At 39.0% G+C, this 24,391-nt stretch overlaps 3 protein-coding genes across 4 annotated transcripts in view; all 3 read right to left on the reverse strand.

Moving 5' to 3' along the window:
- Positions 1-153: 153 nt before the first annotated feature.
- LOC121912667 (regulation of nuclear pre-mRNA domain-containing protein 1A-like) lies at positions 154-8,218 on the reverse strand. 2 transcript variants are annotated; one of them, XM_042434962.1, is made up of 7 exons: positions 7,602-8,218; positions 5,343-5,472; positions 4,852-4,958; positions 4,575-4,669; positions 4,189-4,315; positions 2,996-3,171; positions 154-1,267 (listed from the first exon to the last, which is right to left on the reverse strand). In XM_042434962.1, exons 1-7 carry the CDS (start codon positions 7,750-7,752, stop codon positions 1,169-1,171), a joined length of 885 nt encoding a protein of 294 aa, XP_042290896.1. In that variant the 5' UTR covers positions 7,753-8,218; the 3' UTR covers positions 154-1,168. The 2 variants fall into 2 exon arrangements, with proteins under 2 accessions (XP_042290896.1, XP_042290895.1); XM_042434961.1 differs by lacking the exon at positions 154-1,267 and having other exon boundaries at positions 2,466-3,171.
- Positions 8,219-10,252: 2,034 nt separating this feature from the next.
- si:ch211-199g17.2 lies at positions 10,253-18,718 on the reverse strand. The gene is made up of 12 exons (XM_042435767.1): positions 18,569-18,718; positions 15,621-15,647; positions 15,435-15,506; positions 15,204-15,346; positions 14,993-15,115; positions 14,839-14,896; positions 14,329-14,643; positions 13,457-13,593; positions 13,231-13,332; positions 13,056-13,113; positions 12,548-12,613; positions 10,253-12,440 (listed from the first exon to the last, which is right to left on the reverse strand). Exons 2-12 carry the CDS (start codon positions 15,628-15,630, stop codon positions 11,131-11,133), a joined length of 2,394 nt encoding a protein of 797 aa, XP_042291701.1. The 5' UTR covers positions 15,631-15,647; positions 18,569-18,718; the 3' UTR covers positions 10,253-11,130.
- Positions 18,719-23,185: 4,467 nt separating this feature from the next.
- The window catches only part of LOC121913511, a 58,506-nt gene continuing 57,300 nt past the window's right edge, over positions 23,186-24,391 (reverse strand). The window contains exon 51 of the mRNA XM_042436173.1: positions 23,186-23,300. Within this exon, the coding sequence (XP_042292107.1) occupies positions 23,186-23,300 (115 nt within the window). The remainder of the gene's footprint in view (positions 23,301-24,391) is intronic.

Here is a 24,391-nt window from a genome sequence, read left to right on the forward strand (position 1 = left end):
ATGGTATCAGAAACGTATGCACCCTTTTGAAAAACACACACATTGTGAATGCCCGTGTCCGCCCCCTGTTGTCTGGGAACTCAACTGCAATCAAATTCAACTGCTCATACTGGAGACAAGGCTGCAAAGATTTGTACATATTCGGTTTATTTGGTTCTAAGAAGAATTTGCTTCATATGTACAAAAAACAAACAGCTGTTTTTTGGAAAATGGGGCACTTCTCAAGCTGTGTGAGGCATCTGCACAGCATTCAGTAGCTTGAAGGATAAAACCATGAAGCTGTATGATCCAGTAAACAAGACCACAATGGACTCCTTCATATATTATTTCAGTACATTGGAGGTCTGAGTAACTACAAAGATATCAGTCTACAGATACCTCAGTAATTAGTTTAAATGACCATTTCATTTCACAAGCCATGTTGACATGGATACAAATAAGGACTTACAGGTATAACTCCATCATATTTACATGCAATTTTGAATATGTACACTGACCAATGATCCACACCCTCCTCTCCTTAGGAGGCTTTATGTAAATTATAATTACATACACTGGTTTGCTTTTAGGAACATGGCTCACTACTCAGCTTCAGAATCTGGTTTCCTAATGATTTCACAAGTATGTTGTTCTTTTCAAAGGCCATTATCACACTGCAGATAAAACAAATCCCAGTTTCAATACCTGCTGTAGTTATCTAACCAAAACCAAGAGTTAGGACAGATGCATTTACAGAAAGAGTAAAAGAAAGTTGTGACTGCAATCCAAAATACTGCAAATCATTATGAAGTATCACAGTAAGGGGATATACTCTGGTGCATTATCTTAAGTCACTATAAATACAAAAATATCACACCAGCATCATCCATACCACTTTAAAGCTGTGAAAGTTAGATGGGCAGGCGCAAAAGCATGAGGGGCCTGTGTCTGATGATTATAAATCTTAATTTACAGTTTACTGCTCATATCTCTGTTAATAAAAGCAGGACAAATAAATAAGCTGCTGAAGACAGAATGAGAACTTCAGGACGCCATACAGGGAGACACTGACACTTTCCAAAATCAAGAACAAATGACTATGGCAATGTCACTGATCAAATATCTAAAGAGACAGGTTGAGATGTTTCAGTAGCAGGAGGGTTTAGGTATCTGGTCAGGTGGCGAAACGTCAGTTTGAAGAGTTGTAGCGTCCTCCTGGAAGATTGTTCAAACGGGAACGCAGCTCCTTCCGGACCTGGGTCACCCTCGCCAGTTTGCGTTTGTACTCCTGAAAAAGTCCACCACAGAAAAGGTCCATCAGAGTTCAAAGATCAATAGTCTGGATGAGTGTTGTTGTGATTTTGGGCTAGTAGACAGATGTAAGTAAAGGACTGAGATCATGTAATTAGACAATTGAAGTCAAGGATATTAACAGCACATACAGTTAAAGATCTCACTGAAGATTAATAACAAAAGTTTGGATTTCTGGATAAAAACTTGCATCAAAGACTTGACATATTTTGTGTTTTCTCTTTCATTACATTAATCTCTCTAGAAAACTACACCACATAAATGAAAAATCTAAATACGTGAAGGTATTCTGAGCATGTTAAATGGATATTTTAGGCTGTTAAGTTTGCAATTAAGTCTAGCCTCCCTCAAACTCAAACCACTGGATGTATAATGAGATTTGATTTTCTTTAAACAATCTATACATTTTTACTCTGCAGGGTTATGACTTCTTCATTTGCATCTAAAAAATCTATGAAAGATCAACAATAAAAAAAAAACCTCTTCTATTTGATTTAGAGACTATACTGCATAAGAAGGTTGAAGTATTTAGGTTTATTTAACATTTTTGTAGTAAAGAAATTCAACAGTGGACCATAAAGACGTGGATGAAATTTACACAGATCAGGGCTGTGACACAAAGCTAGAAATCAATCAGCAAAAGAGAAAATTATTTTTGACAAATGATTTCTCCTAATTCACATATATATAAAGATTACTTTTAAAAAGGTACAGTAATATGAAGTCAGTCATGTTTCATTCTCTGCTCCAGCTTTGCTTCACTTTTGTGTTTATTGTATATGAACAAACAGCTGGTGCATGTGTGGGTGTTGTGCAAGCAGAACACATTTCTTCATGCTATGGGAGGTTTTAAAGTTCATCATGAATCACAAACCTCAAAAACTGTTTCATCAATACTGCAAAAATATGACGGAGTGTTGTGAACATAAGAAATAACCCTGATAAATTCAAAGATTCCTAAAATCTTGTTGTTCTTTTGCTAATTTGTGATAACATGTAATTATTTCCTCTATCTGAAGCTAGATTATCTAGTGTGTAGCAAATATTTACTGTGTTGATACCACAAAAAAAGTGTAAATACTGTTAGTACAAACCATCTTTGAAATTCAAATTGGTACAATGCATGCATCACAAGGAGCTGCAAGTGTTACAGCAAAATAAAAGCACTCACAAGATCAGTTTTCTTTTTTATTTCCAGTTTTTTATTACAGAGACTTGACTGTGTGAAGATACAAATATGAAATACTTTATACTCTTGGTATCCTGTGGATAGAGGCTGGACAGTTATTGTCAAAGCATGACTATGAGAAAACAATACAGTCTGTAGTTTAGTTTTTCAAGATCTAACACTGGGCGTTTTAGTCAATACTTACCTTGTGGGAGGTACACACCAAGTGAACAGAGCTATATGAAAACCTGACTTGGATGTCAAGTGTGTATTTAATTAGGAATATTTCATCTGTTTGTAATGCAGCAGGCTTAAACTGAAACTATAATCTACAGTTTGGTTCTATATGAAAACAGGCACTCTGAGGAAGTATGCAACATGCTGAAATACATGAGAGGAAATGTTATTTCAAAGTGTGAGCATGCAGTCATGTAGACAGATGAACACCAAGAATGAATCATTATGGCACAAAGGTGAGGTAGACAAGACACACAGATACACAAATGGTAATTGAAAGAAGAAAAGTGATTCACGCACTTCAAGTTTCTGCTCGTTCTGGGCCAAGCCGTCCTTCTGGCTTTGCAGGAAGACCGTTAGTGTGCGCGTGAGCTGCCTCCTATCATCTATTTCTGCCGCCAAGCGGCCACTGTAGTCTGCTAGCAGCATGCAGGCCTCCTCCACCAGGCGGGAAAGCCGCTCCCCTGACTCCTTATCTAAAGCACAGAAAGCATACAAAGAGCAGGGCACCATGCTTAAATATAACCAAGGAAGGACTGAGCTAGAGGTCACTCAGTTATCCATCAAAACTGGGAAAATGCAAATAGCTATTGTGAAATCAGATACTGTTTTGTATGGTAGATGGAGGCGTTTTTAGCCCTTTTTATTCCTCTAGTTTCATTGTCCTGCTCAACGGCACTTCAGTTTTCATTGTTGGTTGAGGCAGAGAGATTAAAGCAAGAGTTAAATGCTTCATTTAGTCTTTTAATGTACAATATGTCAAAGTGGTAAAATTAAGGGCACCCCTGCTGTTTGAAACACATACCACATAACCGCAACAGCTGTGGTTTGTTTCCAGCTGACGACCTTTGTTGCACATTTATACTTCTCTCTACCTATGTTTCCTGTGTCTCTGCACTTTGACTATCATATCAAGGCAAAAAAAACCTTTTAAAAAGTGGTAAAATTAGTAAAACATATTGATAGTGAACCATCTTTAAATATCTAGAAGAATTATCCACTGTAGGTTACTGAGTAGTAAACATATATAGCATGTGTGTTTTGGGTGTCTTTTCATCTGCTTTGTCTTGTTCACTGAATTCCTCTCACACCCATATCAATAACATTGTAGCTAACAGTATTGTCATTTTTTGTTTTGTTTGTTCAACCCGCAGGGTTGAGGTGAGTAATAGGTGAAGAATGAATGTGGTTTTATGCAAGAGTGAAGAAGAAAGAGTGACTGTTCCATTTATTTATGCTTCACTGTTTTACACTGTTCAATTTACTGAAAAGCAAAAAGACTGAAGTGCACTGCCTGAAGTGACTGAAGTGAGATGTGAACCCTGGTGCTCTAGATCAAAAGCCGTTCCAATAGTATTTACCCGACCCCGCTTCCCATGAAGACAATTAACTAATCAGTACATGTGTTTATGTGCTGTGGGGAAGACTTGTGTGTGTGTGTGTTTGTATATATACACACAGTACACAATACTGTGTTGTGTCCTGCCTCCTACCTGTGATCCTGTGAAGTAGTGACGTGTCCTGCACCTCAGCAGGAAGAGAGGAGATTCGCTGACGCAGCACTGAATCGCCAGAGGCTGCATTCTCCAGCTCCTGCAGAGCTCGGATTAACTCCGCTGTCTGTGTGAGAGAGAGAAGGTGATGAGCAGGAAAGGGAGATGAGACGAGCAAATTGGGGTATAGGTTAATGAGAGAAGCCTAGTTAATGACAAAGACACTTGAAACACATGAGAAACATTAGATAGGCAGCATTTTAAGATGAGAATCCATCTAGAAGATGCTGTGTTTACTGTGTTACTGTTAAATGACCTCAGTGTGGTTACAAGTATCATTTCAATTAAACCCTGTATTTATGACTACAGTTTGTCTTGGCCAGAACCTGTGGGGGCTCAGCGGGGGAACTCTGAGAAGCAAAGTCCTCGTCATCTGGTTGGGTCTCCTCATATGACCTCTTCTTAGCCTTTTTTTCTCCATCTAGGATTTACAAGAGAAGAGGGCAAGGCAAAAGACTACGTCACACACACACAAGTGTCAAGTGTTATTTAAAAATGTGAGCAATGTGTGTGTGCGGACAAGTCTGGCAGGGTACGCAGTCACATTATCTCTTACAGAGCAACCATGTAGACAAGGTACAGGATAGTATTGTGTGAACTTACATAGGACTTGTGAGAGCTGATCCAGCAGGTTGTTCTCGTACACAGTTCTCTCCTGCCAGATGGACAAAACCCGACCCAGCTGTTTCTTACAGCCCTCCTCGCCCTCTCTGGATACATATAATACATACAACAAACACATACACTTTAAAAATCTTTTAGAAACTCAACTAATGTTGACTGGATAAAACAGAAAGAAAAGGTGACAACTTCAGTGTCAATATACAGTATATGTAAATATACACATTTAGGTATAGGGGGAAAAAAATCACCTGCAATTCTTTTCAGAAATCACTCTTAAAGAAATCTGACTGATCAATTTCTTGTATTGCTAATATTTAAAATCTAAAATTTTGTATGACTCAATCCATAAAAAATGCCATAACTTAAGCAACCTGCAATAAACAAACACATTAAACACTGCATTTTCTTGAGCCTTTTACAGATATTTAGACAACATAGACATACTAATGATAGGTAATATTAAATCTGACCTGTACACATGTTTGAATGCATCGACGATGACCGGTGCAAAGTCCTGGGTGAATTCTGGTCCTTTCCTCTTGCTGTTCTGAATGACGTCATTGGCCAAGTACAGGAAGGTCAGCTTGCGTGACACCTGAGCTACATGTATCCAAATGTGTGTACACACACATACACACACACACACACACACACACACACATACATCACACAGGGGCTTGACTGAGGGGCTTTTGGATATGATTTACATGACAGAACTGTACATTGGATTTAAGCATTTAATGAATTAATTAGTGACATTCAGAGAAATTATCACAAGAAAATACTACATTGTAAATGCAATGCCATGCTTTTCCAACCAAGCCAGACCATTGTGTATTTAAGTTACTTTTTTCTATTTATCAACGCAAATCACGTCACAGTAATTGGTCACAACTAAGGACAAAATCTATCCAGTAACATTTAGTCACACAGCTCATTCTTTACAACAACATGTAGACACAAAGGGCTAGAGCGTTAAAGGCAATTCATTTCACAATAATTTTTTTTCTCTCTCTAATGACACAGCTTGTTTTATGTGTCTTTTTCATTTAGGTTTTATCTACCAATATGCACTTCAGTGGCACAGTCAGATTATACATTTAATGATGTATACGCCTTTGTTGTTTTTTTGGACAAGTCAGAGTCAACACTATGCACAAAGCTCCAGAGAAATATCCCATCTCTATCCCCACTGCTATTAACGCTCCTTTCAGCCTTCAGACGAGCTCCCAAAATACAACATCCACTTGAGGTATCATTAGGCTGCTGACTTGCACCCTAAGGAAAAGTGTGCCAGTATTAGCTTCAAGTAGTGCAAAACCTGCCATCTATACAACAGGCTGCAGCAAAAATATATTCACAACAGCTCAATTATGTGGTTATATAGTGACTGAACCTACACAATACATTTAGAGGCAGCATTTAACTTCACCAAGATTGTTTACAGTGTCAATGGCAGGTTAGTGATGAATATCTTCCATCTGACACGCTTTTAATGGCACAGTAGTATAGAAAAACTAAAGAAAAAAAACAACAAATCCTTAGGCCACTCCTTACATTTTTGTTAAACAACACATTCAATATTCTGTTTTGCAGTGAAAGACTCTTCCACTCTTATAGGCAGTAGAAGAGATGTATTTTGAATCCTTATGGTTTCAGTGGGACATTTGAAGCCTGAGGGGCCTCAAAAGACATTTCAAACTCCAGTCAACCTGAGTATATTTACGACACTGCTTGAGAGAAATTAAGGAAAAACCACTTTTGGCCTAGCTTGGGGTTTTTTACATCCCAATAGAAATGTGGATCCATCCCCAGCAACTACAAACAAATGTGTTTGTCTTTTATAGCTGCAATAATTGCTTTCTTGTGCACTCGGGGGGCATCAAAACCAGTCATTCTTGATAGTTTTGTGAACATCTGTCCATTGCTTTTTCACACAATAGACAGATGTTTGGATAATGTGTTTATAGTCACCTGAATGCTTTGTTTTGGTCTCCACCTACTCCCCTCTGGCTCTAGCCTGTCATTTGGTACTGGTCAGTTAGCATACAGTGGCTTAATGGGAGCTTTTAAACTGAAAGCTGCCTATTACTGCTAGAAAAGAGGTTAATGACGGTAAAAAAAAAAATAAAAAAAAATAAAAACAAAACAAAGAGATGAAAGAGGCTAAAACGCCCTGCAGATATAAATTGGGTGATAATCCTCATATAGTCATTAGCACAACTGTTAGTGTAAAAACTATATATTGGTGTAGCTTTAAGGAATTTGGCTTAACGAGCATTTAATATCTGTCATGAGTAATACCTAAGGACCCTGATAAATGGTATGACTCTTTTATGAGAGACTGCTATAATCTCGTTTACCGAGGCTAACATTAATGTAGTGCAGTTTTAAAACCCAGAGTTAATTTGCATAGCAACTTTATTAGCCTTAACATAGCCAACACATAAACAGACGAGAGATAACGTGATTAAACGCTAACTTCACGTTACTGTTATTAGCCAATGTGAGTCAACACGATTTAAACTGGCCGTGCTCGTTAGCTAGCGTTAGCAGTTACCGAGCAACGACCAGAGCTACGTAACTTTAACGTTAGCTAAGAGTTTGACATTTACAATAACGCTAACTTGTGACTTGTAGAAGCATGTTAGCAGTCTTTGTTTGACTTGTAGGAACATTATGGCAGTCTTTATGACGAGGAACCAGCTAGCTTATTATGTCAGCCTTACCTTTTCTCAGTTCGCTGAACCAAACATTGACAATACTCTTCGAGTGTTTTCTATGATGAATGAGCCACAACGACAACGTCTGCACACTTTGCTGAGAGTTGCTAAGCTCGGATAGTTTCTTTTCTAAGGCTGCCTCAGAGAAAGCTGACATCTCGACGAGATTAGGGGGAGAGTACGAGGCACTGGGAGAGGCAGCTTTAAGGTTCTCCCAGATGTGTTATAAATTAGCCAGTAACTACAGAAAACGCATCCATCCAAATTACATATCCAACGCCACCTTTGCTGTGTTAAAGACTGGTTGTTAATGCTAACGCACTGCCCTCTCGGTGGTGTTAAAGGGTCACCAGGCTAGCTAGCTGGCTCTGCTTCGGGCAAACTACAGCAGCCTGCAAGAGGCGCTTCCGTACGCCCGCTATGCTGCGTTCATGTCCCACGGAAATAACAGGTTTAATCATTAAAAACCACCTGGCACAGCTGGCAGCTATAAGCGTTAGCTCAGATGTTGTCAGATATGTTAATGTCTCGAAGATGTCTTGTATATTGGATGTGTTTTTATTAGGGCCTGAGCCCCAAAAGGGCGAGGACCCTATTGTATTTCGTGTGTTTGTTTATTTCTTCTTCCCCATTATTTTTTCTTTATTATTACGCCACTTCAACCCTTAATTTGACCCCCTAAGCATGTTCAAAAACTCACCAAATTTGGCACACACATCGGGTCTGGTGAAAAATTTGATAAAATGTAAAAATGATCCCCCAAAGTGCCTAAATGTGCTCTATAGCGCCACCTATGTGTCTAATATGGCTGCCACGGCCGTAGGAATGTCGTACAGAGATCGAACCAAAACTCAATTATTCGTCTCATCAAGACCTACAAATCATACGCTGACACCCCTGACCTAAATCCAACAGGAAGTCCGCAATATGCCCATAAAAGTACGACTTTGCGCCAATTTTGGACCCCCAAGAAACGCTATCTCCTCCTAGGGCGTTAATGGTATCGGCTTCAAACTTTGATACATGACTTATCGCACTGTGTTAAACAAAAGTTATTAAAAACTTTGTATTAACTCGAACGCTTTAGATATAATAAGCCCTGAAAGTTATGGTGCCACATCACACCTTACAATGTAAACCAATGGGGAGGCAATCTCTAGGCATGGACTTTGTGTCAAACAAATAGTTCTGATGCCTAAACTATAAATCCGACCACTTTGAAACCTGTATCAATGGATTAGCGACGAAATTTCCTACATAAAAATGTGATTTTTAATGTAGGATTTGGCCAAAGTCATGGGATTTATGAGGATATTTCACAAGAAGTGAGACATTATCCTCTCCAACTGAGAGGGAGAGAGAGAGAATGGGAGGGGGAGATGGGTAAAGTCAGACCTGTCAGCCCAGGTCTGAAAACATCTATATGCCTGTGACAGACGCCCTTGGACTGCACCACACTCCAGTTACTTAGTGTTTCTACACATCTGACAGCAGTGTTCAATGCTTACTTTATTTTCAAGGAGTACAAGTGCTCCTGAATGAAAAAAATTAGGAGCATACATATAACTTTAGGAGCAAACTGAAAAATGTTCAAGTAATAGTTTCTTAAAGAAAACAATTCATTACATACATATTTACAATTTATCACATACATATTTCAACTCTTTGTGTCTGTGTGTGTGTATGTAAATCACAATTTATGTTGTTTTTAGGGGTGCTCCATTATGGCAAAAATCATAATCACGATTATTTTGTTCAATATTGAGATCACAATTATTTAACATGATTCCTTTTTGACTGTCATTTTTGCCAATTGCCGATGTTCATATATGCACATATTTTTTCCCACTTGGCTGAGGAGACTATTACACATGCAATCATATATTGTACTAACGATCAAGAAAGACTATAGCCTATATGAGGGAAGAACTCAGGAAGACTGGAGTTCCGGAGCACGGCATTAAAACTTTAATGGACCTGCAGTTTTGTTTTGTAGTTTATTACAGACAGGAATAATGTGTAGGATTTAATCATTGGTTCACAGTCCGAAGCGGAGGGTGGCAGTAATGCACCTAATATGCTGGTTGAAAACTTATTATGCACTGGGACACAGACCATAATAGTCATGGTCTATAGAAATCTTCAGCAGTCTCCTTGTTGATGCTATCTATGGAGGATTAGAAGACTTGGACATTGAAACAGGTGTACTACACAGACCCAAATGTGGTCAAATGTTGAGTGAATGTGTAAAAAGTGTTTTTATCTTTGAAACTCAAGTGCAGCAGACTCAGGACACATCAAATTAAGAGATGTGAATTAAAGGAGAAACCTTACAATGTCACCTTACACTGAAACCAAACCACACTACATAAAAACAAGGGGGGGGGGGGGGGGGATCTAAAAAGAAATCAAAATCTGATCTCACATCCTTTGATTATATACCAGCCAACACAGATATGTCTCTAGCAGTGCACTAAATCATCATGAGTCAAAATCATCCAGGATTCAGCAGTTTCCAATAACTTTTAGTGAAATCATATATCTGACATTGTTTCATGACCAGGTCACACAATTTCAGAAAATCCACTCAAGGATGTAAAGAGTAAAGTCCCGTTCGAATTATTCAGGTACAACTTGTATAACAAATCCAGCCAAAAGTAGTTCAACATATTTATTGACAATCACAAACCACGACCTCAATGTGATTTGAAACCTCAATGATTTCTCTTTTTTGTTATTCTTAACTGATATAAAGCACTGAAAAACCAACAGCTTTATAAAGTTTGATGCATAACATTACTTAGCGTGTTTCTTATTCTCACTTTGTTTTGGGGATGTATGTAAAACCTCGTAATATAGTACATTGTGGTACTTTTCACTTAAAATTATCTCATTATCATCTGCTAATATGGCTTCAGTCAATTTTATTCCACAGGTGTTATTATTGATATGCTTCATTATAAATCAAAAACGAGTAGGTTTTGTTTATAATGTAACCAGACAATGTGACAGATATTATAGAAATTGAGCTATACTAATGGAATTAACTTAAAATTGACCTGGAGCCTGAAATTCAGAAGTAAAAAAAAAAAAAAAAAAAAAAATCACATTCAAAAATGTAAAAGCACAGCATTAGCATTTCTGTCCCTTTTTTAAACTGCAGTTTAGTCCATGCTTGTGTAAATGATTGAATCATCACAATTTTAAGTTGTAAGTGGCCTCCCCTTGTTTCCAAGCATGTCAAAGAAACACTGTCACCATTTAGGCTCATTTTAGTTTAATGGTCCAAAAATCTGACCTTTTTCTCAATTTAGGTGACTGAAAAGTAAAAAAAAAAAAAAAAAAAAAAGCCTTGTGTCAGTTTCATAGTAAAGTAGTCCGAGTATTTAATCATGCAATATAAATGTTAAAACTGAAAGTCAAAGGGGAAAATTCTAAGACATTTCTGAGATGACTATACAGGTTTTCTGTTAGAAAAACACAACGTATAACAGCGCCAATGGAACCCAAGGCGGAAGTGAGTGGATATGTGGCGTCAGCGATGTGAGGTGCTATATGCAGAACTGGGATATGCAAGCACATATGGAGGTGCTCCAGCTACATTCCCTGAAATCATCCCACCTGACAAACCAGTGCCTCTGAAATTAAGATGAGAGCATGCTTCATAACGCAGAGCTTGCCCAGGTGGGATGAATGCATTTGAATGGGACATATCACCACTTCCGCCGCTGTCGCCACTGACTGGATGACGAAAGAGCAGATCAGGGTTTGTCCTTTGTCCAATATTGTAACCGGGGTTAGACATCACCCCCCCGTGGCCTATTTGGACTCCTTGATAGGCCAAAGGTTGCGTCATATATCTTTGTGGAGCTGTTTGGACGTGGCCAATCATGAACTCCATGTAGGTTTGCAATCCTCTCTGTTCCATCTCAAGAAACTGTACTCTAGGGTCTGGTGCACTGTGAACATGGGAATCTCCTATGTGAGGATGCGTGTTGATCCTAGTAGCATCTAAATGAGGAGCCAGTTCACTGCGGTGCCCCACACTTCCCACAGGAAGACATGTATGATTTTGTGCCATGTACTGTGTAATGGGCTGTTGTTGGTAATAGTGTTGGGTAGCATTTGTGCTAATCTCGTGTCTCTCCCCTCTAGGTACATCCACTCTTGTGCCAACTTCATTCTGGAAAGTTGAATTGTACCACTGCTCAGAGAAATCCTCCTCACGTCTGTCGAAAGAGTGATAAGATGACTCCTCCTGCGTGTGGGACGCAGCAGGTAACTGCCCTTCATTTTGCCACTCTTTAGAAAAGTTCTTCTTTGATCTTCCTTGCGAACGATGCCATCTGTTGTAATTCCTTTCCTCGTAAGCCTTTTGGTTTTGTTTATTAGTTAGGTCTTCAGACTGGTTGAAGTAATCACCGTAACCATCCACTTCTTGATACTGAGTGACAGTGATGTTTCTTTCTGGTCCCACGTATTGACCAGAGTCTGCATCTCCACTATCCAAGCCTTGCTGAAGTTGCGAGGGTGGACACATTGAGGTGTGCTCAGAGTGGTTAACGGCAAATGTACCAGAGTCACAGTCCGACTCACATTCCTCTGTCTGGGTCTCTGGCGAGGGAATGAGATCTGAGTCGGCTGAAGGGGAGTATGATGACACAGGGAGGCTGTCCGTGCTGAAAGACGTCCTCTCCAGCAGTACTGCACCTTTGGTGAGAGGTAGGCTTACCTTGAACACAGTATTAGTACCTTTCCTCATCTTTCTCTTCATTTTCTCTTTTGACTGCACTAGAGCGCGTTTCTCTGCCATGCCTTGATTGAAGGTCTTGTTGACAATTGGCCCTTTAAGAAAAAGTGTAAATTGAACACAGAGAGGTTGAAAAGCAGCAGAAAACTACAAAAAACATTTTCCTCTCTTCAGATGAACTGTAGCTTTGAAGCACACACACCTTTGACAGCTATTTTCTTCTTTTGAATGTTATTGTGTGTCCATCCATTACACAGCATCTTTGTACCTGGGAAAAATGAAAGACAATACAAGGGGTATACAAAGAAAAAATACAAACAAACATATGTGTGTTCACAAAATGCACTGAGTTTAAGAGTAAGTAAGGAATTCAAAATAGCATGTTTGAATGCTGGATAAGTACAATAACAGAAGAAGAAGAATGAAGCAGATAAAAAGGGGTGAATGATACAACAATAGATACTAAAAGGATAAGTTCCAGGAGGAAGAATGTTTCAAACTTGAGACCTTGTGGACTCTGCATTTTTATGCAGAGCACCTATTCAAAAAATTAAAAGTAATAAGAACTAATAATGTGAGGGGGCAGAGAGTAAAATAATCTTGATACTTACATCACGAGTCCCTCCTCAAGAACAGAGAGTTGGGGCTAAAGAGGTGAATGGTTTATGGCCAAACAAGAAAACAGTGGATGGGCATGCATCTGTACTTACACCAGTGGTAACTTTTGCCAGTCAGTAGGATACAGAGGGATTCTGGTGCGTTTACCACCTAAGAACATGAGATGTTCAAATGAAGTAAAGACCTTTTTGTTAAAGAACTCAAGAGCCATTTAACACCCAGCATAACCAAGGCAGAATAAGTTGTACATAAAAGTACATAAGATACCTCCAGCTCTCCTCGGCCCTCCTCTTGCTCCACTTTCTTGGCCAGTGATTGGAGATGCTGATTGTCATTAATATCTTCCACCTGCTCAGGATGAGATTCCATCTACACACAGACATTTTCACTGAGCTTGAAACTTACTTCTAGCATGTTGCCTACAGCCTTTGGTTAATGGTTAATGATTTTTGTTCTTGTTTCAATTTCAATTATTAATACACTACAAACTGACCAAAGAGTTGACAAGATGAGAAGTGCTGGTTAGGTGATCAATGATGTCCTTTTTGTTGACTCTGATGCGGCAGCAGTGACATAAGAAACAGTATGTACGGCCATCTTCACTTCTACACTCAACCACACTGAAAAGACCTGTTGCAAACATGTAAAAGCAGCTTTTTTAAAAGCAATAGTTTGACATTTTGGAAAATACGCTTATTCTCTTTCTTACTAAGAGTTAGATGAGAAGATTGACACCGCAACGAATGTGTAACTGGAGCCAGCTTAGCATAGCGCAATGACTGGAAACACAGGGAAACAGCTAGCTTGGCTCTCTACAAAATGCCTACCAGCACTTCTGGAGTTAACTCAATGACACATTATATCTAATTTGCTTAGTCTGTACAAAAAAAGTGGTTGCCAGGAAACCAGCAAGTTACTAGTTCCAGTCAAGAAATAAGCTAAGCTTAACTAAGCTAAACTGCCTCTAGCTACATATTTACTGTACAGACATAAAGTAGTATTGATCTTCTCATCTAACTCTTGCCAAGAAAGAGAATAAGCATATTTCCCAAACTCAAACTATTTGTTTAAATGATCCACATTCATAATATATATGCAGTAGCACTCATCAGTAGAATTCTCAGCAGAAAATCCACTATGAAGTACTGATGTCCAACACCTATTATTGGTGATGGTGCAAGGAACAATTATTTATCTTAATATACTTTTTTGTTAATTCTAAACAGCTTCGGTGCATTAAAATGATATTGATCATTTTAATGCAATTTTCTTAATCCCACAACCAAAATTTGAACTTTTCATCATGTTTAAATAACTTTTAATTAACTGTAGCACCTCTCATTGCTATTCTTTATTCATGCTCACCAATAAGAGGCTTGGTTCCTGTGTAGCCATCTAGAAAGCTGTTGCTGTTCGCTGACATCTGAGTTTTGTCTAACTGTGATGTAGAGATGTTATTTAACCAGCTGTTTGAGTTGACAGAAGAAGCTACAGTTGACTGGATTAGAGATGGAGGCTTGTTAGTTTGTGCTGATGTCTTATGTGATCTCTTGGACTGTCTCCGGAGGTCCTGGCCAAGCAATACAATCCTCTGTGATTGGACAGTGTAGTGCTCCAGCTGCGTTCTCTCAGGGTCACTCTGCCCCTGTCCGTGTCTTAAGGAATTTATCAGAGTTACTGCTGTGGTGTTTGAGAGAGGAACAGACATATATCAAGTAAGACTGAGGCACAAATGGAAATAATGCAAAAAATATGTTAACAAAAAGGGTGACAGACAGGAAATGAGAAGACCAAGGGTGAGATTGGAGGGGTGGACAAAGCAGAAGTTGAGAACCGTTGTTCTTAACAAGTGAATCGTTACAGATAAAGACTGACCGTCACTGTCACTGTGTCTTGCCATCTTCTGGAACACAGCGTCTCCAACCTCTAACAACTTCATATGAGGGTGCAAAAAATATGAGCACTTATATCCAAAACTCTCATCTGTTTGCACATAGAAACAAAGACATTCACAGTCAAGCTAATATACCTTGATGTCCCCAGGTCCCTCTTTTCCCTCAAGCACCTTGGCCGTCTCCATCAGTGGCCAGGCCAGCAGAGACAGGTCCGCGTTCTCCTTCCATTCAGATGCAAAGTGGGGGTGCCTGGCTTTCTGTCAAGCAAAATACCAACAGTTCATAATCTATAACTCACTGAGCAGCTCATAAACTTGCCATCATGACTTCTACAATACTACTTACAATGTAGTTGTATCTGTGGAGACTTCCCATAATGTGGTTCCGCATGTCAGCCATACTAAGTCGACACACACACACCTCACACAGGTACAGAGCTTCTCTGCCGTCTGATCCCGTCTTCATACATTCTATAATGCTGCTCAGGCCTGAATGTGCACAAAATGACACAAACTGTTTCAATGCACACAGGACACACAGAGCAAACACACAAAGTAGAGATTTGTTGCTACAAACCAATAATGGGTTGTAGTCTGTTCTTGTTGTTCAGATACACCTTCAGAGAGTCAAACAGCTCGCTAGAGACTCCTACAAAGAATGCATAAAACAAACATAATTACAGGACAAAAAAGCATGATTAAATGGTCTAAGAATGGTAGCTCAACATGCACAGAGTGAAATACTTAGCTCTTTGAGTCCCACCTCGCTGCATGCTTGTAGAATCACAACCTGTACAGAGGTGAAATTGGAACTTAAGTTATGAGGATTCAAATTCAGATTATTCTTTCTGAGGGAAAAATTCATGTGCTTGTGTTGGGATGAAAATGTTTATTTTTCTCATAAAATAATATGGCAAAGTATAGAAATTTATAGGAAAGGGTTAGATGCACCAGAAAAGTAGGTAAGAGGAGAAAGAACCAGGGTCAGCCTAATGTGGAAATTGTCTGAACAAACAGAAACTAAACACACATATGAAATAATACACAAAACACTGCTGGGTTGAAGATTAAAAAATATTATTGTACAATAAGGAGACAGAACACACAAAGATTTGCATCAGTTCGTCTCATTGAACAAAGAGCGACCCTACTCTATTTTAGCTGCAGAGGGAACAGAGAAATGATCTGTGATTGGTCAATGTATCAGCTTATATGATTACAGCCAATGGCAAACAGCCATGAGGTATACATTTTCACGCCCATGTACGCTAGATAAGAGCCACATCTCCCAAAGACACAGGAATGCAAAAACCATAAGCTATATGTGGCCTTTGACCCCTTAACCTGTCCTGTTTACTCCAAGACCCAGGATGTTACCTTATCTGAGCCTAAGCCAGAATGGAAAGAGAGGAATTGGCCTCCTAAAACACATTCCTTCTCTCCAGGACAAGCACTCATTAACAGAGCAAATGATCATCCTTGCACAACTATGCATATTAAAATGATAAGCCAATCCTTTGGTCTTTCATTACCTTTACAAGCCAAGGAAACCTTCTAAATTTACTATGACAGGAATGCAATTAAACATCTTTGACCATCATCATCGTCATCATACTATTTACTCTACCAACTACACCAGTCCCCATGTAGAAGCATGGTAATTTATCTTCATATATTAATCACTATACCATATAATTTTACTTATTCATATTGTGCATGTCTCTATTTCGCTCACCAAAGCTTACCAAAATATATACTTTCAATACAAAACCACAGCTCTAAATGATCAAACAAAAAGTAAGGCTGAAACAATATTTTGCATATAATTTTCTCACCACATAGTGCCCTAACGTCATGATCAAAGATGCAACACACAACACCAAGCACCTTTACATAATGAATTAAAAAATATCGTTACCATTAATGTTACCATACTATGTTATTAATTTTACAACTAATGGTGAGCAACTTTGATGTTGCTGTATTGAAATCTGTTGATTTTATATCAAAATACTAGAAAATGAAAATATTTAGTTTTGTATAGTAATCTTATATACATATAGGATTATGTATAAATCCTATGGGATGAATATCTTGTCATATTTTGAAACTGAAAAAAAGCATCAAAAGGTTGAAACTCTTGCTTGAAAGCGTGAAAATCTAATAAAAAAAAGATTTTGCAAGGTTGAAACTAAGTTTTGAAGGCTTGCATAATGTTCTGATAGGCTGAAAGAAAATGTTGAAATGTCTGCAAACATTATTTTGTATTTGAGTTTTCCTTCTTCATAACTGCAGCACTCTTTTTCTCTGACACATTTTCAGAGCTTCAGATTTGTCAATGGTCTCTCAGAGTATTAGTGCACTTTCCAGGTTTGAAACCTTGTAAATGGTGATCTGAAAACTGGTGCGCACATGTTAGGTTTTGAAACGTTGGCTCTCTGAAGGACAAATCTTTATGTTGAGACTTCTGTGGATGTATTTTGCGACCAAATAGCAGACTGTTCTTTCAGAGCTGGGTTTACAACAGTCACTTTTCAGACATCTGCCCACACAGTTTCGAGCTTCTGAGCAACAGCATTTCCTTTTTTTCAGACTGTCGGATTCAGAGTTTCACACCAGAGCTGTGAGACCACGGATGTCACCTCGAAAACAAAGTAATACACCTAAAACAGTGACAAATTTGAAACTCTGAAAATGTGTTGGAGAAACACTGTGCTGCAGTTGTGAAGAAGGAAAACTCAAATACAAAATCGTGTTTGCATTTTTTTCAGCCCATCAAAACATCATGCAAGGCTTCAAACCTTAATTTCAAGCTTGCAAAACCTTTTATTAGATTTCAAGCTTTCAAACACTGAGTGTCAATCTTTCAAAGCTTTTATTCAGTTTCAAAATATGACATAGTATTCATCCCATATTATCCTGCTTGTATTTGGACATTAAATCCGTAACCACAGATACAAATACTGCAAACTGTGGCTCCAAACTGAACGATAACCACCAGATGGCGCTGCAATAACATCAGACTGTTAAGACAGGATACACAAGATAGTGGTCTCCCCTACAATCAGGATGTCAGACATTTTTTATGTTGTGTATTCTCAAAAAAAAAAAAAAAAAAAGACAGACATGCATTTGACACCGAATCTCACAAACTTTTGCTTGTTGTTGTTTAAGTGTCACCGAATTAAACAAATAGCCCCTAATTTGTAATTTACAGAGGAATATGAAGTGTCACGTTAATCTAACAGTTGTAATTTAGTTTAAGTTACATACACTGCAGGTCATTGGCTTTTTTCTGTTTGTACTCTCTGTTAAACCGAGACATAAACTAGTTTTATGTGCTCCCAGCTGGACTGAAATTATTCACTTTTTCACTGCACAAACTGACGTTAACGGTGAATGTTCTCAACAGCCGTTCACTGACTTTAACTGCCAATTAACGTTAGCTAATTTTATTATTAGCGCTAAAAAGTTAACTTGTTAGTAACAATCTAAAACGTAACGTTAGCGTCAATTGTCTGTCATATTAAACTATGTTTAGATATGCTCCTTGCCAACTGTTTTCAAGAGAAAGTGACGATTATTCACCCAACAAGTTCCAGTTGTCTAGTGTAGACCAACTTTTCAGTTGAACAATCAAAACCAACTAAACTTCAGCCGTCGAAACAAATCTAATTACCGTTAATTTGTTGATAAGATAAAGGCACTTACCGAAATAAAGTTAGTGTCTGTTTGTTGCTTGGTCAAGGAAATCTGTGCAGTTGGGTGAAGTCCGCGAAACGACGTTGCCAAACACGCTCAGAGAGCATGCAAATATTGTGATTACACATCAACCGCTGCTTACGTTCCAGTTTTACCGAGTGGGCATGAACGTCGCAGCAACCGCTGTCTCTTCGACCAATCAAATCAAATCAATCAAGTGCGTGCGTGCGTGCGTGCGTGTGCGCGCGTGTGTGTGTGTGTGTGTGTGTGTGCGCGCTAATTACCAATCTAAGACTTATTTAAGACTTTTATTTACCCCTACACCCTCCCTCCCCCTGACCATTGTCATCATACTTGATACCCCAAAATAGTCACAAAGTCACAATACACAACAGGGAAAAGGGTTGATAAAAATATATTAAAAATAGCAACTAGCTAGTAATGCAAGACAGTCGATGAAGAAGAATTTCTTGCCAATTAAAGGCTAGCAGTTAGGATCCCCTGTGTGTTTTTCACATTTTACATTGCTTGCTGTTTTCATGCTATACTGTAAAAGTTTTATTGGGGATATTTAGATGAGGGATATATTTTAACTTCCAGTCTTATTCATAAACACTCACCGAGCACTTTATTAAGAACACTTGTGCAATCTAATGCAATCTAAACAGTAAGGGAACTGTTAAGTACTTCAGGTTCTGATACTCTCTTCTGGATTACGACATCTACTGCTTTGAAGCAGACACCTTGTTTCTCGGTCAGGATTCATGGCTGCAGCTGGGAGGTTTGTGTTCAGGCATCCCAATCTGTTTGCCCGCTCCTTATGTCTGTTGAACATCTCACAGCCTGTATGTATTGACCCTGTGAACACATACAGCATACAGTCAGTAATCTGTATCTGCCGCTGAGTAAGGAATGTTGTGGAAATTGCCTGCAAACACTCAATAATCATTAAATAACACACAAAACACTGACAGGTTGAAGATTAAAATATATTATATACAAATATATTGGAGACCATAAATTGATACAAGAGTCAGAGGGAAGTGTCTCAAAGGAGAGAAGAGCTCAGTGTCTTTATAATCCTCAGCAACACAAAGAAGCCTTACATGATTAGCCTCTTGGTGTTTAAAGACAACCAACCTATAGAAAAATGCCTGCATACAGTAGGGAAAACTAGTCAGAATTCGATACAAATAGGCTTTCTATAGAACCACAGGCAAACAAGAACACGAGACTGAGGGCCCCTCGAAGAATTATCCATGAGATGTATATCGAGACAGCACATCTATCCCCTGAAACCACATAACACAACCTCCTTAAGATATATTTGGCCAATATACAATGAATAAATTATAACTCTTAGTGTTTCATGTTAGTTTACTTTCACACCAGTTTTAATTAAACACCCAACCAAGCACTTTATGAGGAACACCTGTGCAATCTGATGCAATCCAAAACAACAGATCTGCCATAAATTCTACTTTCTACAAAGCTTATACATTTTCATTTTTTGTTGACATTGTCAGAAAGGTGATAATTCTACTTAATGTTTATTATTGAGGTTGTAGTGGGTGATGGTGGTGTACTGGATTGCATTATATTGAATGGTGTTCCTAACATGTTGTCCACCCCATTAACATACATGAGGGGGGCAACTATGTAGACATGTTTCTTTGTGGGAACTGCTGAGTACTTCAGGTTCTGGATTACGACTTCTCCTGTGATGTAGACATCTTGTTTCTCGGTCAGGATTAATGGGTGCAGTTGTGTTCAGGCATCTCAATCTGTTTCCTGTTCCTTGTCTCTTGGACAGCTGAAAGCCTGCATGTATTGACCCTGTGAACTTTAAACTTACAGGCATAATTAAAACTAAACTGACCCGCCACATTCTGATTACTTACACGTCTCTGTTTTTGTTCCAAACTCTAGTTTTAATTCCTACATTATTTCAGTTTTTCAGCAAGCATCTCCTGCAAAGTCTTAACCGTAAGAAAAAAACAAATATCGGTCACCAATTGCAAACATTCTTCTCCAATATTATGACATTCTTGGGTCTCGGGTTACGACTGAGGAAACACCCGCTGTAATATTTTGGTACCACACAGTATAGAGTCAGACACCTGTGTCTGCTGCTGAGTAAGGAAAAGGCAGAGTTTTTACAGTGTTTGACCAGATGTCTTCTTTGGCATTGGCACAGAGACAATATGTTAAGAATACAGAGTCTTGGTTTTGTGAGAAAAAGATAACACAAGGTTGTAAATGTAAATGTCAAAAAGGTTAACTGAGACTCAAAGTTTTCTTGTAGTTTTGTCCGGATCAGGAAACATTTTGTGGTGAGATCACTGAAAACTTTTTATGAGGCAGATTTCATTCTCAGATAGATGCAAGACTTGCTAAAGAGTCATACATTAGTTGAAATCTAACAGTGCAGTGTAAAATTTGATTCTTTTCACAGCTGAACTCAGATCAGAATAAGTACACGAAATAGAGAAACTCACGCTGAAGGACAGTGGTGTCGGATTGCTTTGTCTCAAGGATACATACACTGTGACAAATGTCCTTATCTACAGAGTTGGTTATGAGAGGTTATGTTGCCTCTTAGGCTGGCATAGCTTTCATCAGGTGCTTACAGGAGTTATTAGTTAATGGACCAGTGTGTAAGATTTAATGGCATCTAGTGGTGAGGTTACAGATTGCAACAAACTGAATACACCTCCCTCTCCCTTTCCAAGCATGGAGGAGGACCTACGATGGCAGAGAAACTTGTGAAAAACGCAAAAGGTTCTCTCTAGATCCAGTGTTTGGTTTGTCCATTCTGGGCTATTGTAAAAACATGGCGGCGTCCATGGAAGAACTTCTCCCCATGTAGATATAAAGGGCTCATTCTAAGGCAATGAAAACACAACGATTCTTATTTTCAGGTGATTATATACAAATTAAAACATACTTATGAATATTATATTCAATTTCTGCCAAGTCTTTTCTGCTAGATGCCACTAAATTCTACACACTGCACCTTTAAATCAAACACTTCAGGAGATATGATGGTGAGAGATCGCAGAATCCTTTAGAATACAGGCCAAATTCACTCCCTCATCAACAGTTGTGATGCGTTTGGAGACTGTCCAACATATTTCCATTCTGTAAACACAAATCTGTGTCCACAATCCACACAACATTAGACGAAGCACGTCCTGAAGAAAATCTGTTGAAAAAATACTTCAAGGCTGAAGAAAAACACTTAATCATACAGAGTTCCGTGCAATAATAGATTTGCTATGTATTCAAGCAAATACAAGTAAACTGAGGCTGGTTCATGAACACAGACACTAAAGCAAAACAGAACAATTTCTTATATACCCAATGCAGCTCCTCCCAATGTAGACCCTATTCCCTATAGGGTACTTCCTATTTTCCAGATTCTAGGAATTATCCACCATTAGTTACAATTTCCTCCAAATTGACAATCTGCCCATAATGACTTCATAGGTCAGGAATGCTGGCAGAAGTCCAACATAACCTTATTTTCCACCATTATCTCTGGTCTTTACTATGAAAATAAATGAGGGGCCTATAGGCCTTTTATGATCAGTGTTGAGGACTGATGCTATTCTGCCTGATCTGGTCCTCGCGTGTTCTTTTAAATAAGCAATAGGAGAAGATATTGTTAGGCTCAAAATCAGCTTTATTTTAATACCAGTAGAATATGCAATATTACAGAGCTCTGGGTCTGACTATAGTTTCCCTGACAAGCAACAGAGTGTCTGTCAGTTCACGAAGTCTGACTCACTATCTCTCCCTGACCCAGTATTTTATAATACATAGATCAAGAAATGTGCAACCGGGGTGTTGTTATCTTCTCATTGGTTGACCGCATCCTGCTTCTCCTTTTCGTGGTATCTGACTCCATACCTTTGGCGACGCCTCTAGGTGATCTGAAACTTCAATCGTCAAGAGACAAACATCCTGCTTTGCACAACCTATGGATCAACATCACCTGTCTCTTAGAGTGCACAGTTTAAGAACTTGAGGCTACACGTGGCATTGTTTTTCACAGTTGAATGCACCCCACTCCCACGCTTCCTGTTTTGTTAGCTGAGAGCAGAAGTTGAAGTTAAGCTGACCTATTACTAAATTCTGGGAACATGTGAATTGTAAGTTTCTTACGTCCAGTACTTTTCCACTTCACAGTACATAATGTTCAAATACAGTATAATAAGCTTTCTTTCAAACAGTATAAAAAATGAATCTAATATCTAAAACACCGCTATTAAAAATAAGCTTATAAAATCTCTTTGCTAAAAAGCTAATCAAAATCAAATCAAATCAAATTTATTTATAAAGCACATTTAAAAACAACCACAGTTGACCAAAGGGCTGTACAATAAGATATCAGGAATAAATTAAAACAACACAACAGGGTAACAGCAAACAAGAAACGAGAACAAATAGAAAACAAATAATAGTGGAACACTGGGTTTTAACGACAGTCAAAGGCCCTAGCGAACAAGTGAGTCTTTAGTTTGTCCTTAAAAGTGTCTAGGGAAGGGGAACACTTAACTCCAAGAGGTAAACTGTTCCAAAGTTTTGGGGCAGCTACAGCAAATACACGGTCACCCTTACCCCTCAGCTGCGATCGAGGGACAGGGAGCAACAGTTGGCCAGAGGATCTAAGAGATCTGGTGTTGTGAAGGGGGCAGATGAGCTCAGACATGTACTGGGGTGCCAGGCCATGTAGAGCCTTAAAAACAAATAAAAGTACCTTAAACTCAGTCCTATACTTGACTGGTAACCAATGCAGGGAGGCCAGTATAGGTGTGATGCTGTCTCTCTTCCTTGTGCCAGTTATTAGCCGAGCAGCAGCATTCTGCACTAGTTGCAAACGAGACAGGGAAGACTGGCTAATACCCAAGTAAAGGGCATTGCAATAGTCCAGACGGGAGGAAATCAGAGCGGTTGTGACAGTCTTCAAGTCGTTGAATGAGAGGAGTGGTTTCAATTTGGCAATGTTTCGTAGGTGGAAATAACAACCTTTCACAACAGAATTAATTTGTTTATCAAATTTTAGAGCTGAACAGACGTGACTTTTTAGCATTTATTAACTGACTGTACTGTACTGACAACTTACTACTAACCTTTTCCTCTGCCCCGCTTGCATCCACCGTCACTTCTCTGCCCCTCGCTCTTTCCCACTCGCTACGCAAACATACTCCTTAACGGAGCCGCGCTACCAATAGTGGCAACGACAGAGGTTGACTCCTGTACCGGAACTGCGCTGCACAGAGACTCCCAAACACTGTCGATTTCTGAATGAATGGATATTCATTCGGATATCAAATATTAAAAAATATTTTTTTTGGCCTGGGGGGGGTTTTCGTTGTTATCATTGTGGAGAAACAGATTCAGTACACGTTCAGTACAGTTAGACCCAGCGGTCTCCATTAGGTTGGGCGAGTTCAAAGTTTTGAAAACAACGGGGGTGTTTTGAATACACCCCTGTTTTCACAGGTAATTTGTTAGTCTGTCCCTCCCGCCGCAGGAAATAATGGATTACTCCTGGAAGGCTACTGATGTAGCTCTTTTCTCCTTATGAAAATAACACGGAGATTATTCGACCAATGAGAATTTAGTCGGACGAGAGCATATCAACCAACTAATCGACCAGTCGACCAGCAGACTACAGCCCTACCGGATAGCTTCTGGTCTGGAATTACAGGTGGAAGAAAACCAGGTAAACACTCTAATCTATACCATGGGAGAAGAAGCTGAGGACGTGATAACTTCACTTCGCTTGACAGCGGAGGAGATGAGTGAGTACAGCACAGTCAAAGC

Source organism: Thunnus maccoyii, chromosome 15, assembly GCF_910596095.1.
Source record: "Thunnus maccoyii chromosome 15, fThuMac1.1, whole genome shotgun sequence".
NCBI lineage: Eukaryota > Metazoa > Chordata > Actinopteri > Scombriformes > Scombridae > Thunnus > Thunnus maccoyii.

What these genes read in the sequence shown, in the direction of transcription:
- LOC121912667 (XM_042434961.1), bottom strand. Translation starts at nt 7,752, where the DNA reads ATGTCAGCTTTCTCTGAGGCAGCCTTAGAAAAGAAACTATCCGAGCTT. An exon ending in GCATTCAAACATGTGTACAG is followed by an intron (nt 4,959 to 5,342) that starts GTCAGATTTAAT and finishes ATATGTATCCAG; the next exon opens with AGAGGGCGAGGAGGGCTGTA. An exon ending in TCAGCTCTCACAAGTCCTAT is followed by an intron (nt 4,670 to 4,851) that starts GTAAGTTCACAC and finishes TGTAAATCCTAG; the next exon opens with ATGGAGAAAAAAAGGCTAAG.
- si:ch211-199g17.2 (XM_042435767.1), bottom strand. An exon ending in AAGACACAGTGACAGTGACG is followed by an intron (nt 14,644 to 14,838) that starts GTCAGTCTTTAT and finishes CAAACACCACAG; the next exon opens with CAGTAACTCTGATAAATTCC. An exon ending in AGGAACCAAGCCTCTTATTG is followed by an intron (nt 13,594 to 14,328) that starts GTGAGCATGAAT and finishes TGTTTGCAACAG; the next exon opens with GTCTTTTCAGTGTGGTTGAG.